The sequence below is a fragment of the Salmo trutta genome, chromosome 16 (assembly GCF_901001165.1).
Source record: "Salmo trutta chromosome 16, fSalTru1.1, whole genome shotgun sequence".
Classification (NCBI taxonomy): domain Eukaryota; kingdom Metazoa; phylum Chordata; class Actinopteri; order Salmoniformes; family Salmonidae; genus Salmo; species Salmo trutta.
In genome coordinates, this window is record NC_042972.1 from 27,803,888 (window position 1) to 27,820,189 (window position 16,302).

Consider the following 16,302-nt stretch of genomic DNA (forward strand, 5'->3'; position numbering starts at 1 on the left):
GCTGTCTGAGTCATTTGTCTGAGGCTAAATGGCTCTATTTTCCCTCACTGGTCACCTAGCAACATCAGTTGCCAAATTCTGCCTTGGAATCAGAAACACAGAGGGTCTTGAAGGCAACAAATGGGGGTGATTTCCTGCTCCCTGATTGGTTTAAGCAGTGGTGTTGCTGTGGCAGCTCCGAACTTTAGCAGCCCACAAGTATCATGCATGAAAGCACATGGCTCTCGTCATAGGCTACAATGACCTCAAGTATTTCGCTAATCTTGGTGTCTCTGTTGTTCATTAGCCATTGCAATGAGATCAGAGTAGGTTTACATCATAAAGGAAACAATGCCTGTTTTATTGTTGACTGTCATGACTAATTTGCACAACTGTCTTAGATGAAAAAAGTAATTGCATACATATATTCTGAACAAAAAACTATTTTTTAAAGAGCTGGTCCCATGTTTCATGAGCTGAATTTTTTTTTTACATTTAACTAAGCAAGTCATTTAAGAACACATTCTTATTTACATTGACAGCCTACACCGGCCAAACCCGGACAACGCTGGGCCAATTGTGCGCTGCCCTATGGATGGGACTCCCAATCACGGCTGGTTGTGATACAGCCTGGATTCGAACCAGGGTGTCTGTAGTGATGCCTCTAGCACTGAGATGCAGTGCCTTACGCGCCACTCGAGATCCTAGACATTTGCCATACTCACAAAAAGCTTTTTTCTCTCAAATGTTGTCCACAAATTTGTTTACATCCCTGTTACTGAGCATTTCTCATTTGCCAATATAATCCATCCACCTGACAGGTGTGGCATATCAACAAGCTGATTAAACAGCATGATCATTACACAGATTCATCTTGTGCTGGGGACAATTAAAGGCCACTCTAAAATGTGCAGTTTTGTCACACAACACAATGCCACAGATGTCAAGTTTTGAGGGAGTGTGCAATTGGTATGCTGACTGCAGGAATGTCCACCAGAGCTGTTGCCAGATAATTTAATGTTAATTCCTCTACCAATGTCGTTTTAAAGAATTTGGCAGTGCCTGCAACCGGCCTCACAACTGCAGACCACCTGTAACCACACCAGCCCAGAACCTCAACATCCGGCTTCTTCTCATGTGGGATCGTCTGAGACCAGCCATCCGGACATCTGATGAAACTGTGGGTTTGCACAACCGAAAACAATTCTGCACAAACTGTCGGAAACCGTCTCAGGGAAGCTCATCTGCATGCTCGTTATCCTCACCAGGATCTTGACCTGACTGCAGTTTGCCGTCGTAATCGACTGCAGTGGGCAAATGCTCACCTTCGATGGCCACTGGCACGCTGGAGAAGTGTGCTCTTCATGGATGAATCCCGGTTTCAACTATACCGAGCAGACGGCGTGTATGGCGTCATGTGGGTGAGCGGTTTGCTGATGTGAACACAGTGCCTCATGATGGCGGTGGGGATATGGTATGGGCAGGCATAAGCTACAGACAACAAACACAATAGCATTTTATCGATGGCAATTTGAATGCACAGAGATACCAGGACGAGATCCTCAGGCCCATTGTCGTGCCATTCATCCGCCGCCATCACCTCATGTTTCAGCATGATAATGCACAGCCCCATGTCATAAGGATCTGTACACAATTCCTGGTAGCTGAAAATGTCCCAGTTCTTCTATGGCCTGCATACTCACCAGACATGTCACCCATTGAGCATGTTTGGGATGCTCTGGATGTGTACGCAGTGTGTTCCAGTTCCTGCCAATATCCAGCAACTTCGCACAGCCATTGAAGAGGAGTGGGAAAACATTCCACAGGCCAGAAACAACAGCCTGATCAACTCTATGTGAAGGAGATGTGTCGTGTTGCATGAGGCAAATGGTGCTCACACATGACACTTACTGGTTTTCTGATCCACGCCCCTACCTTTTTTTTAAGGTATCTGTGACCAACAAATGCATATCTGTATTCCCAGTCATGTGAAATCCATAGATTAGGGCCTAATGAATTCATTTCAATTGACTGATTTCCTTATATGAACTGTAACTCAGTAAAATCTTTGAAATTGTTGCATGTTGCATTTATATTTTTGTTCAGAGTACAATTTTTCTTTTTCAAATGTTAGGCCTATACACTGAAATGTGAATTCCCTTGAGCTTGTATGAGCCACATCAATAAGCATGATGAGGTTCAACAGCAACATTAGTACACAATTATAAACTAGTTATAAAATGTAGACCTGTGAAAGCTGGTGTCTGAACACCAATGATATCATGTTTCTCTTTGTGGGCAGTGATAAAATATACACACCATAGTCCTAGAAATGCATAACATGACGACAATGAACTCACAAATACTTTTTCAGACCCGCCCACAGTATCTGCAAGTGAAACGTCAAAAGAAAATGAGAAGTTTCTAACTGGAACACCGTTGAAATCAGTACACATACTGAAAAGAGGACACACAACAACTGAATAATCCAATCCACATCTGTGGTGAGGGAGAAAATGGCCCCCCTGGAATGCCCCCTAAGATCATAACAAATAGCCTACACACACACACACACACACACACACACACACACACACACACAGTCAGTCTGATCTAAGCCTAACACGTTTGGGCTGTTGGAAGAAAAGAGCAGATGAATACAGCTGGAGGTCCTGCTTGTGTTTCATGGAAACAGAGAGCTAGGCCATAAAGATATGAACAAACCCAGCAGGTTACTGCTCCAGAACAAGAAATGCATTTTACTTAAGTGGGACAACACTCAATACTCAACCAGATCAAAGTTATTGTGTTTCAAAAAGAATGAATTTGATATAATATTTCAGTTTAATGTACTTTGACTGTACCTAACTCAATCCTCACTTGAAATCATGTACCAGTACATGGCCATATGTTTATATGGATTCCAGACACCTCACAGTGTGAACACAATGTTATCACAGTGTGGTTGTGGTTGCTGTTGTGGTTCCCTGAACTGTCAATAGAGCACACGGCACACAAGCACCCTATCAAGGCTTATGGTGTCTGCTTCCCTCTAGTGTCTTGCTCCTAACAGTGCATCCAGCGTTCACTCTTGCTGAGTGGATAGCCTTTGTCTACGCTCAGTAGACTGTTCACACGCCAGTACTTGTCTCTCTTGAAGAAGTAGATCTTTCCATTGGTCCAGGTAAAGGCAGCATCAGGGCTGGAGGGCACCCCATTGAAGAGGTTAGACAAGGGTTTGGGGTACACGTTGAGGTTACTGGAACGCAGCTCATCCCATTGCCAGTACCCTGTACCCTGAGGAGACGGACAACAGAGGACAAAGATGATTAGTACAAACATTTTTTTAAGGTGGTTATTTGGCATATTCATCACATTCAAGCGGGTAAAAATGCTACGGCTTCAGTTGTTATCATTAATCTATTATCACAACTTACTGAAACCATAAAGCTCAGTTGTCATTTGTAACAATGTTGAGTTTACTGGTTAAAAAGTATTGATATAATTGTGCTGTGTTGTGTTCAACTACCTTAAAAAACACCAGCTTCTTATTCTTCTCTAAGTACAAAGCGGCATCAATATTAGGTGGGAGGCGTTTCAGCTCTTTGGGATACCCGTAGTCCAGGAGAAAACTGGTGTATCTCCACACTTTATCACCTGTGGTCAGAACCAGTTTTGGTGAGTAGGCTGAAATGAAGTGAGATTAACAGTAACACATTCACACATTCTGGGCCGGATCACTGTCAAGTAATTTAACACAAGTATTACACAGTTCATACTATGTCTTTCTTTAAAAATCATCTCACTTTACCTATTTGTTAATCAAAAACATAACACATTTTAAAGTCGAGAAAATATTGTACCTTTAAAAAAGTATGTTTTGTTGGTTCTCTGAGAGTAAACGGCTGCGTTCAGGTTCCTAGGCAGTCCCATCCACAGCCGATCGATCTTCATGGGTGCATTGTGCCCCATGTCAGAGACCGTCCACGCATAATCACCACTGAAGGCAAATGTCTTCCTCCATGGACCTGATGAGAAAGAGGGGCATGAAATAAAACACTGAAGGTCCAATCAGAGTGTGATGTCAACCTGTCATATCCCATCTTCAGTTCCAATGAAGGGAGTAAAATAAGGTTAGTTTTCAATGCCCTGGCTAAGGGAAGGAGGTTCTCACCCAAGATTTCACGGTACATGGCCCCGTCCATCGTCCCTTTGATGCGGTGAAGTTGTCCTGTCCCCTTAGCAGAATAACACCCCCAAAGCATAATGTTTCCACCTCCATGTTTGACGGTGGGGATGGTGTTCTTGGGGTCATAGGCAGCATTCCTCCTCCTCCAAATACGGCGAGTTGAGTTGATGCCAAAGAGCTCCATTTTGGTCTCATCTGACCACAACACTTTCACCCAGTTGTCCTCTGAATCATTCAGATGTTCATTGGCAAACTTCAGACGGGCATGTATATGTGCTTTCTTGAGCAGGGGGACCTTGCGGGCGCTGCAGGATTTCAGTCCTTCACGGTGCAGTGTGTTACCAATTGTTTTCTTGGTGACTATGGTCCCAGCTGCCTTGAGATCATTGACAAGATCCTCCCGTGTAGTTCTGGGCTGATTCCTCACCGTTCTCATGATCATTGCAACTCCACAAGGTGAGATCTTGCATGGAGCCCCAGGCCGAGGGAGATTGACAGTTCTTTTGTGTTTCTTCCACTTGCGAATAATCACACCAACTGTTGTCACCTTCTCACCAAGCTGCTTGGCGATGGTCTTGTAGCCCATTCCAGCCTTGTGTAGGTCTACAATCTTGTCCCTGACATCCTTGGAGAGCTCTTTGGTCTTGGCCATGGTGGAGAGTTTGGAATCTGATTGATTGATTGCTTCTGTGGACAGGTGTCTTTTATACAGGTAACAAGATGAGATTAGGAGCACTCCCTTTAAGATTGTGGTCCTAATCTCAGCTCGTTAACTGTATAAAAGACACCTGGGAGCCAGAAATCTTTCTGATTGAGAGGGTGTCAAATACTTATTTCCCTCATTAAAATGCAAATCAATTTATAACATTTTTGACATGTGTTTTTCTGGATGTTTTTGTTGTTATTCTGTCTCTCACTGTTCAAATAAACCTAACGTTAAAATTATAGACTGATCATTTCTTTGTCAGTGGGCAAACGTACAAAATCAGCAGGGGATCAAATACTTTTTTCCCTGACTGTATATCACTGGCCAGTATTGTGCGCAGACAGTTTACCCAACATGATGGCATCTAGCCTGGCAGTGCAGGGGTCTGGGATGTCTCCCTCAGCATCAGGGAGGCTGTCTGTGAGGAGTGTCACTGTGGGCTCAACTGGAACACTTGCACCACGTTTACCTAAGACAGACATAATTGGTGGAAGGGATTATACTTAGAGGATAAAAGCATTATATGTGACATTTGAGCCCTATTGTAATAATAAAGTATTCTGATAAGGAGGTACTACTGTGTATGGAAAGCCAGCAGGTCAGAAAATCCTCAGGTCAAACTCAGGCTCCACTCACCATACATAGCTTGGATGCCTTTTACGTCGTCGGGATGCAGACGGAAGTTGCTACGGTAACCAGTGTAAAGAGGGGCCATCAGAGCACTTCTGTATTGTGAGTGGCCTAAGCCCAGGGCGTGGCCTATCTCATGGGCAGCGATGATACGCAGGTTAGTGCCGTAGAACATGCCCTCGGTCCAAAACTCATCCTCGTCAAAATGAACAATCCCTGACTGTGGGTGTTCAGCATGGGCCAGCACGTGACCTACAGATTTAAAATATTTTATATTATTTTATATTCCAATGGCAATTAGGGTTACTCCTACTGTGTGTGTGTTAGGCTATTGTAACTCCAACCCAATTGTATCCGGCCCATAGGCAGACTCACCCCTCCCGACAAAAGGCACGGCACAAGTGGCATCTTTCGCGTGGAATGAGATCCTGATGTCGGCTCGTCCATACTCAACCTCGCGGCAGCTCAGGAGAGCCACATCACTCCAATACTTAAATGCAGAGCGGATGGCCCTCTTTGTCTCACTCTTCGGCATGTCTGGAGTGTAGTTGTAGATGCGCCAGGTCAGGCTTCTCTTGCGCCAGTAGCCTACAGTAGAGCCAAAAACATGCATTTTACTACAAACACGTCTAGACGAGGAACTACAAGTGTGTAAGTGAAGATTATTTTTATTAGATGAGGATTATTATTATCATTTAATGTACATAGTGTCTCCCAAAGTTTTAAGTCCCAACCAACCATCTGGGAAACACTGGTGCATCCCACCCCCACATACATTATCCTGTCCACATGTTTTCACTCACCCAGCACTCTGTACTTGAGGGTTTTCTGATTGAAGGGGTCCTCTATGCCACAGCGAGACTGTCTCATCATCTCTAGGGTGGCCTTGTCAATCACTCCAGTGACAGGCAGGTCTGTCACCCTCTGGAACACCCTAGGGAAAGGAAGGACTGAAAGCTCCAATAGCAGATACAGCATGTGTGTAGTGTAAATCTAAGGCAAGGAAACATTTCCTTCCAATGGGAAATGTTATGCTAAAGAATTGCATATATTGTAGTAAATGTATCAATGTGACTTGCAAAAGGCTATACAATAGAGCTGTGTTTGGATCTGTATTGATAAAGGGGCATTTAGAATAAGTGTGTTCAGATTTGTTGTGTTGGGGAAGAGGAATCACACATTGCCATGAAGAATTACACGTGTAAGTTGTTGTTGTGTTCATAGATTGTAGTTTGTGTTGCTGTGGATCTACTTTACCTGAGTGCCTCAATTACATCTTCTTTCTGGAAGCCCTGGTTCTGAGGATCCAGTGAAGTGTGCAGATAGCCATACTTCATCAGGTATGCCTGGTAACACAATAATCACAGTGGGTTAAGGGTTAACTTTAGAAGTTTCAAAGTGATATTATTCACCTGTAACATTGTGAATGACAACAGCCACAACAGAAACCAATGCTGATTCAGTTGCAGTCTACCAGAAAGACTGTAAAAGCCACAGGTTGTACATATGGCACTTTGCATCATACAATTGGTATATACATGGTCCAGTTCAGATATAGTTTGTATTATATTATGACAATAATGCACAGTATTCAGAAGTTGCACTGCAATTAAAATAATGGAGAAAGATAGATAAACTGCTATAAAAGCCTCCACTCTTCTGGGAAGGCTTTCCATTAGATGTTGGAACATTGCTGCGGGGACTTGCTTCCATTCAGCCACAAGTGCATTAGTGATGTTGGGCACTGATATTGGAAAAAAGAAACGTACACCTATAAAGGCGAGGTGCTGGTTAGCGGAGTAGAAAACTAGAAAATAAGGGAAAGCCGCACACTCTAAGAGCTCAGATGCAAAAATGTAATAACCTAATAACCAACGTTTCGACAGCAAAGCTGTCTTCATCAGGGTATGATATTGGGCCATTAGGTGTGGCTCGCAGTCAGTGTTCCAATTCATCCCAAAGGTGTTCGGTGGGGTTGAGGTCAGGGCTCTGTGCAGGCCAGCCAAGTTCTTCCACACCGATCTCGACAAACCATTTCTGTATGGGCCTCGCTTTGTGCACGGGGGCATTGTCATGCTGAAACAGGAAAGGGCCTTCCCCAAACTGTTGCCACAAAGTTGGAAGCACAGAATCGTCTAGAATGTCATTGTATGCTATAGCGTTAGATTTCCCTCCACTGGAACTATGGGGCCTAGCCCGAACCATGAAAAACAACCCCGGACTATGCATTGGGGCAGGTATCGTTCTCCTGGCATCCGCCAAACCAGTCCGTTGGACTGCCAGATGATGAATCGTGGTTCATCACACTTTCCACTGCTCCAGAGTCTAACGCTTGGCATTGCGCATGATGATCTTAGGCTTGTGTGTGGCTGCTCAGCCATGGAAACCCATTTCATGAAGCTCCAGGCGAACAGTTCTTGTGCTGACGTTGCTTCCAGAGGCAGTTTGGAACTCTGTAGTGAGTGTTGCAACCGAGGACAGGGGTCCCGTTTTGTGAGCTTGTTTGGCCTACGACTTTGCGACTGAGCAATTGTTGCTCCTAGACGTTTCCACTTCACAATGTCAGCACTTACAGTTGACCGGGGCAGCTCTAGCAGGGTAGAAATTTGACGAACTGACTTGTTAGAAAGGTGGCATCCTATTCTGGTGCCATGTTGAAAGTCGCTGAGCTCTTCAGTAAGGCCATTCTACTGCAAATGTTTGTCTATGGAAATTGCATGGCTGTGTTCTCGATTTGATAAACCTGTCAACAACAGGTGTGGCTGAAATAGCCGAATCCACTAATTTGAAGGGGTGTCCACATACTTTTGTATATATAGTGTATATTATAATACATTTGAAAGAAGCTGGTAAATTCCTACCGTTGCTTCAGTGACCTCCATCCTCCTGTCCATCGCTCCTGTCATTACGCACTGCATTATAGCCATGAGCACTGTCATCTGCTGAAGGTCACCCATTTCGCCAAAGTTCTACACAGGAAAAACAGCTGTAAATGTTAGGAAAGCCAAGCAAATATGAGGTTCGTAACAGACTTTGCCGGACGCTCTTGTCTTAAATACTTAGAAAAATATATATTTATCAAACATCTTTAGGGAGAAAAAATGATTTGTCCTTCACTGTTATCCGTTACTCTCCCAAAACTTTACTCTACTGGTTTTCTTCCGTGTGTTCTGGAGTTTTATAACTCAAGTGCCGATTGAGTCAGCCCCAACCCACTTTGATGACCCATCTCTGAGGAATTGGCCAAGAGCAACGGACAAAAGAGAGATTCACTTTGAAACAGTAAAATGATGCAGCTGTCGACCATTTTTTGACTCTCTCACACACTCCATGTACCTCCTCCTTCTCATGAAGAGACTTCAGCCTATAGGCCTATATTTCCCCAGTACCTATGGGATTGTTTCTACGTTTCAAGCAACGCCAAATGTGACTTAGGCCTACATTGTTGATTTTTTGTTGTTGTTGTAAGATCCTGATAATTGTTTCCTCCACAGGGACACCGCAGGGAGCTACAAGCGTCAAGGCATGAGAGAAAATGGCAACGTTTCACATCAATTCCCGACAGTGTTCACCACATGTAGGCTAATATTTACCACGTCAAAGGCAGAAAGGAGTTGTAACACTGCACGATTGGTCACTAAGCAAAGCTTTTCCATAATACAATAATGCCCAAGCCCAACCAGCTGTGTCAGCCAGGTGTCAGTCACTATGTGGTGGTTAAAATATAACCTTGCAGCAGTAGGATCAGGATGTGATAGTGATGGCATAGGCCTATCAAGCACATTCCAAGACTTTGTCAAGTGAATATAAAATAGTTAATGAATGAATGTTAAACTTTGTCATTATGCCTTGAATAGAAAGTACGTGGGGTAATAGGCCTTTATAGACCACATTTGATCAAGTGTTCCTTTCAAGTAGCTGCGCAAGCAAGCCCATATTCAACGTCAATCATTTGACCTATGCAAGGGTAGTAAGTCTTCCATTATTATCCATCATAACTGTTTTGATTTTGCGATGTTTGTTACATTTATGTTAACAAGGTCATGGTTGGTCCTGCATAGATTTTCACACAGTCCTGGTGCCCTGAGGGCTTAAATAGACACTGGAGAAATGCTGAATTGAAGTCCACACCATAGCTGCACTGCACAGTTGCACATTCCTCAGCATTCAACAAGGTGCCATTGACATATACTGCTGACCAAACCACAGAACTACCTCAGCGCCAGAAATACAGTGCACTGGTTTGAAGCCAGAGTGTGAGAATGCAAAAATGTGCTAATATACAGTAAGTGCAACATCAAAAACAATAGTCTCAGTCGTTAGTTTCTCATTCTGACTGGACAGCTTTGGAGACCCTTTTTATGTAGCATTTCATCCTCCTCCACCTTGTCATCATTAGGAGTATATGCTACAATAATGTTAAAACCCCCACACACTTTTCAAGGGGGTACTAAGGTTTGCGTTTCAGAAATCAGTTCTGCAGCTTAACCCAATGAGTCCCACCCTAACACCGACGCGTTTTGGACATCTAACCCATTTTAAAGAATAGCTTTCATGAAGAAAAAAAAAATTCTCTCATCAAAATACAGATGTTTTAGGCTTAGTTATAGTGAAATACATCAATTCTTGTCTTCATTTTGACAGCTAGTTGCAAAAGTGATATATTTTGGTCTTTTAGAGGTAAATATAGCTCTTTTTGCCCCTAGTGGCTCAACTCTAACATTGAAATCGTGATGAAGAGGCACTACATCAGCTCAAGGGAGGGGTTCGGTTTGAAACGCAGTCCCTTCTAGATGTGCTTGGTGGTACCAACTGAAGGCTTACTATAAAAGCAGAGGTGCGTTCAGTTCACTTGAACGTTTGCTACTTTGCAGAACGGTTTGTACTGAATTACACATTTCCCCAAAACGTTCTTATACGTTCTTGAACAGACTTTAAGGTACTGTACATTTGCTGTAGTTTGGTGGGTGCAGCGACCACTGGTGGCGACTGGCGAGGTATGAATTCAAGCAAAGAGTGATGAATTTAAAGGGCAGTGGCCATGCTGACACTGCTCCTCAACCCACAATCCAACCCCTCCCCGTTTCTCAAATGGTCGTTCAGTACAGAACCGTTTTTGTTTAATTGAACGTTCCAGAAAGTAAATACTTACTGAACGCAAACCAAGTGACAGCGCGCCTTATTTGGCAATGGTCTTGTTAAGTGTAGTTTTCCAATCTATTTAGCATGATGCTTTCTTGACTAGACGTTACACAAAATTAAAAAGGCAGTAAGGCACATTTCCGCATATGACCAAATTCTAAGTTTTTGCTTACCGTTTCATACACATCTACAGTGTCTTCAGAAAGTATTCACACGGTGAATCACACCCCTTGACTTTTTCAAAATGTTGTTGTGTTACAGTCTGAAATTTAAATTGATTCAATTGACATATCTTGGTCACTGGCTTACACACAATACCCCATAATGTCAACGTGGAATTATGTTTTTCTCAAAAAATGCAATTGAAAACAAAATGAAAAGGTGAAATATGTTGAGTCAATATGAATTCAATCCCTTTGTTATGGCAAGCCTAAATAAATTCAGGAGTAAAAATGTGCTTAACAAGTCACATAATAAATTGCATTTAACATGATTTTTTTAACGAGTACTGAAATGTAATTTTTTGGACCAATCACGGCTTGACTGCTCTCAAAGCGGATTTTTGACCACATAGATGAAAGGGGACAGTGTTTTGAGTGCAATTGCATGCACATTTAGACACTTCGATAGTTTGCATAGAAAATAGATTGCCTGCTAGGGTGCGTTGCCATTTTACTATCTTGTGTCGATAAAAACAGCTGGACTTAATGACGTCACACATTTTCCAAAAAACCTAGTATCTATATGTTTTTACTGATTGAAGTTTCCATTACCCATTTAGGCAAATTGCGTAATAAATTGGCAACAGCAGTATGGCCTCCCACCAATCTGTTTCATGTCTCAGGTAGCCCGTGAAAGCCAGCATGGATAGAATGTAATAATTGACTAATATTTGTCATATTCTCAAAACTCTCATATGCCTAACATATCGCCAAGAATCTAGGCTAGGAAAGTCAGGACAAAATAGATTTTGTAGGCAGTAGGCTAAGCATTCACATCACGTGCCCCGCATACCTTCGGCAATCATCATTTATTGTAAAAACTAAATTTCCATCATAATTTGTCGCATTAATGAAAGTTCGACAAAATAAAAATCCACCTGTCAAACGATAATTTTTGTTATGTTTAGAAAATGTCTCCTATATCTGCCGTTTCCATTACATATGTCACAATAATATTTTGGGTGGCGGCATTGCTTTTGTCGAATAAATCTGGGTCAATGGACACCTGAATAAACCTTGGTCAATGGACACCTGAATAAACCTTGGTCAATGGACACCTGAATAAACCTTGGTCAATGGACACCTGAATAAACCTTGGTCAATGGACACCTGAATAAACCTTGGTCAATGGACACCTGAATAAACCTTGGTCAATGGAAACCTGTCTATAGTGTTTGATCGTGCAGTGATGTTTCATCTTCCTCGCGTGCGCCATCTAATGCATGTTCGATTTTTGAACCAGATTTGACTCCATACAGTTGCTTCATAGATCAATGGTTGTGAGTTCTAATCTCACATGGGGCAGATATCATTTTTTTCTGTACAAATCCTTTATTTACAATATTCATCCCATGCCCACACACATCTCATTCTGAAAAGTGAAAGCATACCTGTGAGAGGGGTCCCCTGGTAGTAGTTGTAGGTTTCTATACAGTACCCAAAACCAATCTAATTTGACCATTGGAAAAATAGTTACTGCGCAAACACTGCAATGGGGGTTGGATTGAACTGAGCCCTTCATCTTCATTTTCAAGGTGATGATTGGACTTTTCTTTCCAACACAATACCGCAATAGAAGTCCACATTTCACCCTTTTTTTGTGTCCCATGGGGGATTTGAATTTACAACACAAGTGGAAATAAATGCAATACACATAATTGTATTATCAGACAGTGCCAGTGGACTTCTGGTAAATATGTTTTAGTGAGCAATGTTGGGATCAGGTACAACTATGTTTACCCACCTCCAAAATGAATATTTATGAGCAATTCCCCCCCATTCACAACTTCTCACCTGAATACATTTTTTTGAACATTTGGAAGGGTTGGGTAAAGGCTGAAATTGGGGTTGAGAGAGTTACCCTTTAAACATTGTATGTTTGAACTACAGACTTCTGTTGTACCATTAGATTGGTCTATTCTTCTGCATCTATAGATACCAACCATTCGTCTGTGTGATTAACAGGGGCTGAACTAGAGCGGTGTTTGTGAGACAAGGACAGATCCCGAAGGGGCCTGGGGCTGGGTCTTTTACAAAAACGTCTGTAGAGTCCGAATGGTTTGAGCTACAAACTATAAAAAGCCATCTATGAAAAATGACGCTCACAAGCTAGCTACACAAGAGTCGATACAAGGTAAGGAGTTCTTCTACATAGAAGTGCATAGGAAATCCCTTGACATAGTGACTTTAAAACTGTAATAAGCAAACATAGTTAATGTCACAAACTCCAAACTCTACACAGTTGTTACTGACTAGTTGGACATTCATTTCCCCATGAGCAAACTATTTATGCACTTATAGCATTCATATAAATTCATTTTTATTAGGTTCTTGCTTTGGCTGACCTTTTTTAAAAATGTACATGTGTCAATAAACTCATGGATTAAACTGTTTATGTCAAATTGTTTTGTGTTCAACTTGTAGCCCTGGTTGTCCTGAAAAGAAGATGGTAAAACACTTCACTGTGAGGCTAAATATAAGGGCTGGACAACAAGTCAGATAAATGAAAAGACGATTTCTGCTTGGGTCTCGGGACTGATAGGGTTAACAAAGAGATCTTTTCACAATGTATCTGTTTGGCCAGCCTGTAGGCTTCCAAGAGAAAGAGTCATACTTATTGAGTATGTGCAGGGTGAACCTAAGTACAATGTCATCAACTCAATCATAATTGCATTCTACAGCTGTTTGTAGGGACATTTATCTCATGTATCTGTTTGATGGCTATGGGGGTTCTGTGTGAATGCCCATCCATGATTAACAAGGAAGTGAATACCATTGAATCGGGTTTGCTTTCTCAGCTACCAAATAAATATATTTTAATACATTTTCCTTCAACCCCACAGTGGTTAAAACACCAAACAAGCATGTATCGAGTCTTGGTACCTGAAATGCATATGCTTGCTTCTCTTCCCCTTGAGTGTGTGTGTGTAGCGGGAATGTTAGAGCTGGCACACACTGAGTCCATACTTACAATCTCCAGTCTGATAGTACAACATCTGTCCTTAATCCTTTCAACTGTGCTTTCACAGGCCAGGGCAGGGAGAGGGTGTGGAAGACAAAGACAAAGAGCAGCCATTTTCTGGATGGTGCAACTGATGTTTGCAGCAGGTTCTCTGAGCCTAACCGCTAGCGCCGTAGGATAGTTTGAGTAGCGGTAAAATTGAAGAAAAAAAGAAACCTGAAAGGGTTCTTTGGCTGTCCCCATAGGAGGACCCTTTGAAGAACCCTTTTTGGTTCCAGGTAGAACCCTTTTGGGTTCCATGAAGGACCCTTTCCACAGAGGGTTCTACATGGAACCCAAAAGGGTTCTACGTGGAACCATAAAGGGTTCTCCCTGTAACCAAAAAAGGGTTCTCCTATGGGGACAGCCGAAGAACTCTTTTTGAACCCTTGTTTCTAAGAGTGTAGCTGGCTCCCATGTCTATTTACTGAAGCACACATCAGTTAGTTGTACAATAGCCTAACAAGACAGAGGTATGAAAACAGTGTGTGGAGATGGAAAGAGGCATGCTAGTCTATTTTATTGTCCTGTGCCATGCTGGAATAGAGTTATGCTGGTGCCAGTGGAGTTATGGGGTGGCACAGGTATAATGGGGCCTACTGGGATAGAGAAGTTGTCAGCCATCATTAAGGTCCACTCTAACATATACTGTACCTCCTCCAAATCACTGTCATCAGCTTTACAAGCTGCAAACAGTGGAGACGCTGGGGTGGAGAGGCGGCTTTGTGTGGTTTTGGCATGGTCCAGGCTTCACGGGGAGTGTTTGTGGTGATGTGAGTACTTGAGGTCATGCAAGCAGAAAAGCTACTCCTTTCAATTAAGATTGAGTCATTTTGTCCACCAGCCGGCTCTCTCTTCCCTGGGCACGATGTTAGATTCTGGTAAATGTGTGTGATGGTGTATGTTCTGTCTGGAGCATAGTTTGCAACAGCCATTAAAGTGAAGAAGTTAGAGAAGGGATGGGCAACTTTGATGGGAGTGGGTGCTACAAAAAATCTGAACTTATCATGAGTGGGTCTGCATACCCACATCCACGCAGTCAGAGCCGACCCTAGCCTTTTGGGGGCCCTAAAATGTTGTTTTTGCTGACGTTCGCTAATTGAGTGAATGTCAGTGACTGACATAAGAGGAAAAACTGCTGATGCACAAACACATTTTGGAAATTGATCCATGGGCCTTCAAAGGAGGGGCGCGGGCCATCAGTTGACCATCCGTGAGTTAGAGCAATGGGTTCACAACCAGATGCCCCCATGCAAAAATATTTTATTTGCTTAATTCCTGTATTTATTCATCCTACTATAAAAAATAAATAGCATGTGCAAAAACATGCAGATTTCTGGTCAAGTGTTCTGTATCTGATAAACATAATAATGAGTTGGTATATATATATTTTGTTGGTATATATATATTTTTGTATTACTTTTTTAAAAGAGCAGCAGTAAAATAACATTAGCGAGGCCATATACATTGGGTACCGGTACAGTCAATGTGCGGGGGCACCGGTTAGTCAAGGTAATATGTACACTACCGTTCAAAAGTTTGGGATCACTTAGAAATGTAATTTTTCTTTCAAAAACAGCACATTTTTGTCCATTAAAATAACATCACATTTATCAGAAATACAGTGTAGATATTGTTAATGTTGTAAATGACTATTGTAGCTGGAAACGGCAGATTTTGTATGGAATATCTATATAGGCGTACAGAGGCCCATTATCAGCAACCATCACTCCTGTGTTCCAATGGCACGTTGTGTTAGCTAATCCAAGTGTATTATTTTAAAGGCTAATTGATCATTAGAAAACCCTTTTGCAATTATGTTAGCACAGATGACAACTGTCGTTCTGATTAAAGAAATAATAAAACGGGTCTTCTTTAGACTAGTTGAGTATCTGGAGCATCAGCATTTGTGGGTTCGATTACAGGCTCAAAATGGCCAGAAACAAATAACTTTCTTCTGAAACTCGTCAGTCTATTCTTGTTCTGAGAAATGAAGGCTATTCCATGCGAGAAATTGCCAAGAAACTGAAGGTCTCGTACAACGCTGTGTACTACTCCCTTCACAGAACAGCACAAACTGTCTCTAACCAGAATAGAAAGAGTGGGAGGCCCCGGTACACATCTGAGCAAAAGGACAAGTACATTAGAGTGTCTTTGTGGAAGAACTTAAATGACCTGCACGAGCCCTGACCTCAACCCCATCAAACACCTTTGGGATGAATTGGAACGTCGACTGCGAGCCAGGCCTAATCGCCCAACATCAGTGTCCAACCTCACTAATGCTCGTGGCTGAATGGAAGCAAATCCCTGCAGCAATGTTCCAACATCTAGTGGAAAGCCTTCCCAGAAGAGTGGAGGCTGTTATAGCAGTAAAGGGGGGACCAACTCCATATTAATGCCTATTGTTTTGGAATGAGATGTTCGACGAACATAC

At 42.4% G+C, this 16,302-nt stretch overlaps 1 protein-coding gene across 1 annotated transcript; it reads right to left on the minus strand.

Annotated features, from left to right (window-relative positions):
- Positions 1 to 2,044: 2,044 nt before the first annotated feature.
- On the minus strand, positions 2,045 to 8,644 carry LOC115150466 (matrix metalloproteinase-19-like). The gene is made up of 9 exons (XM_029693782.1): positions 8,366 to 8,644; positions 6,762 to 6,850; positions 6,308 to 6,438; positions 5,880 to 6,092; positions 5,511 to 5,756; positions 5,224 to 5,343; positions 3,843 to 4,007; positions 3,509 to 3,636; positions 2,045 to 3,276 (listed from the first exon to the last, which is right to left on the minus strand). The coding sequence occupies exons 1-9, from the start codon at positions 8,459 to 8,461 to the stop codon at positions 3,046 to 3,048; spliced, it is 1,419 nt and encodes a 472-aa protein (XP_029549642.1). The 5' UTR covers positions 8,462 to 8,644; the 3' UTR covers positions 2,045 to 3,045.
- Between the last annotated feature and the right edge of the window lie 7,658 nt (positions 8,645 to 16,302).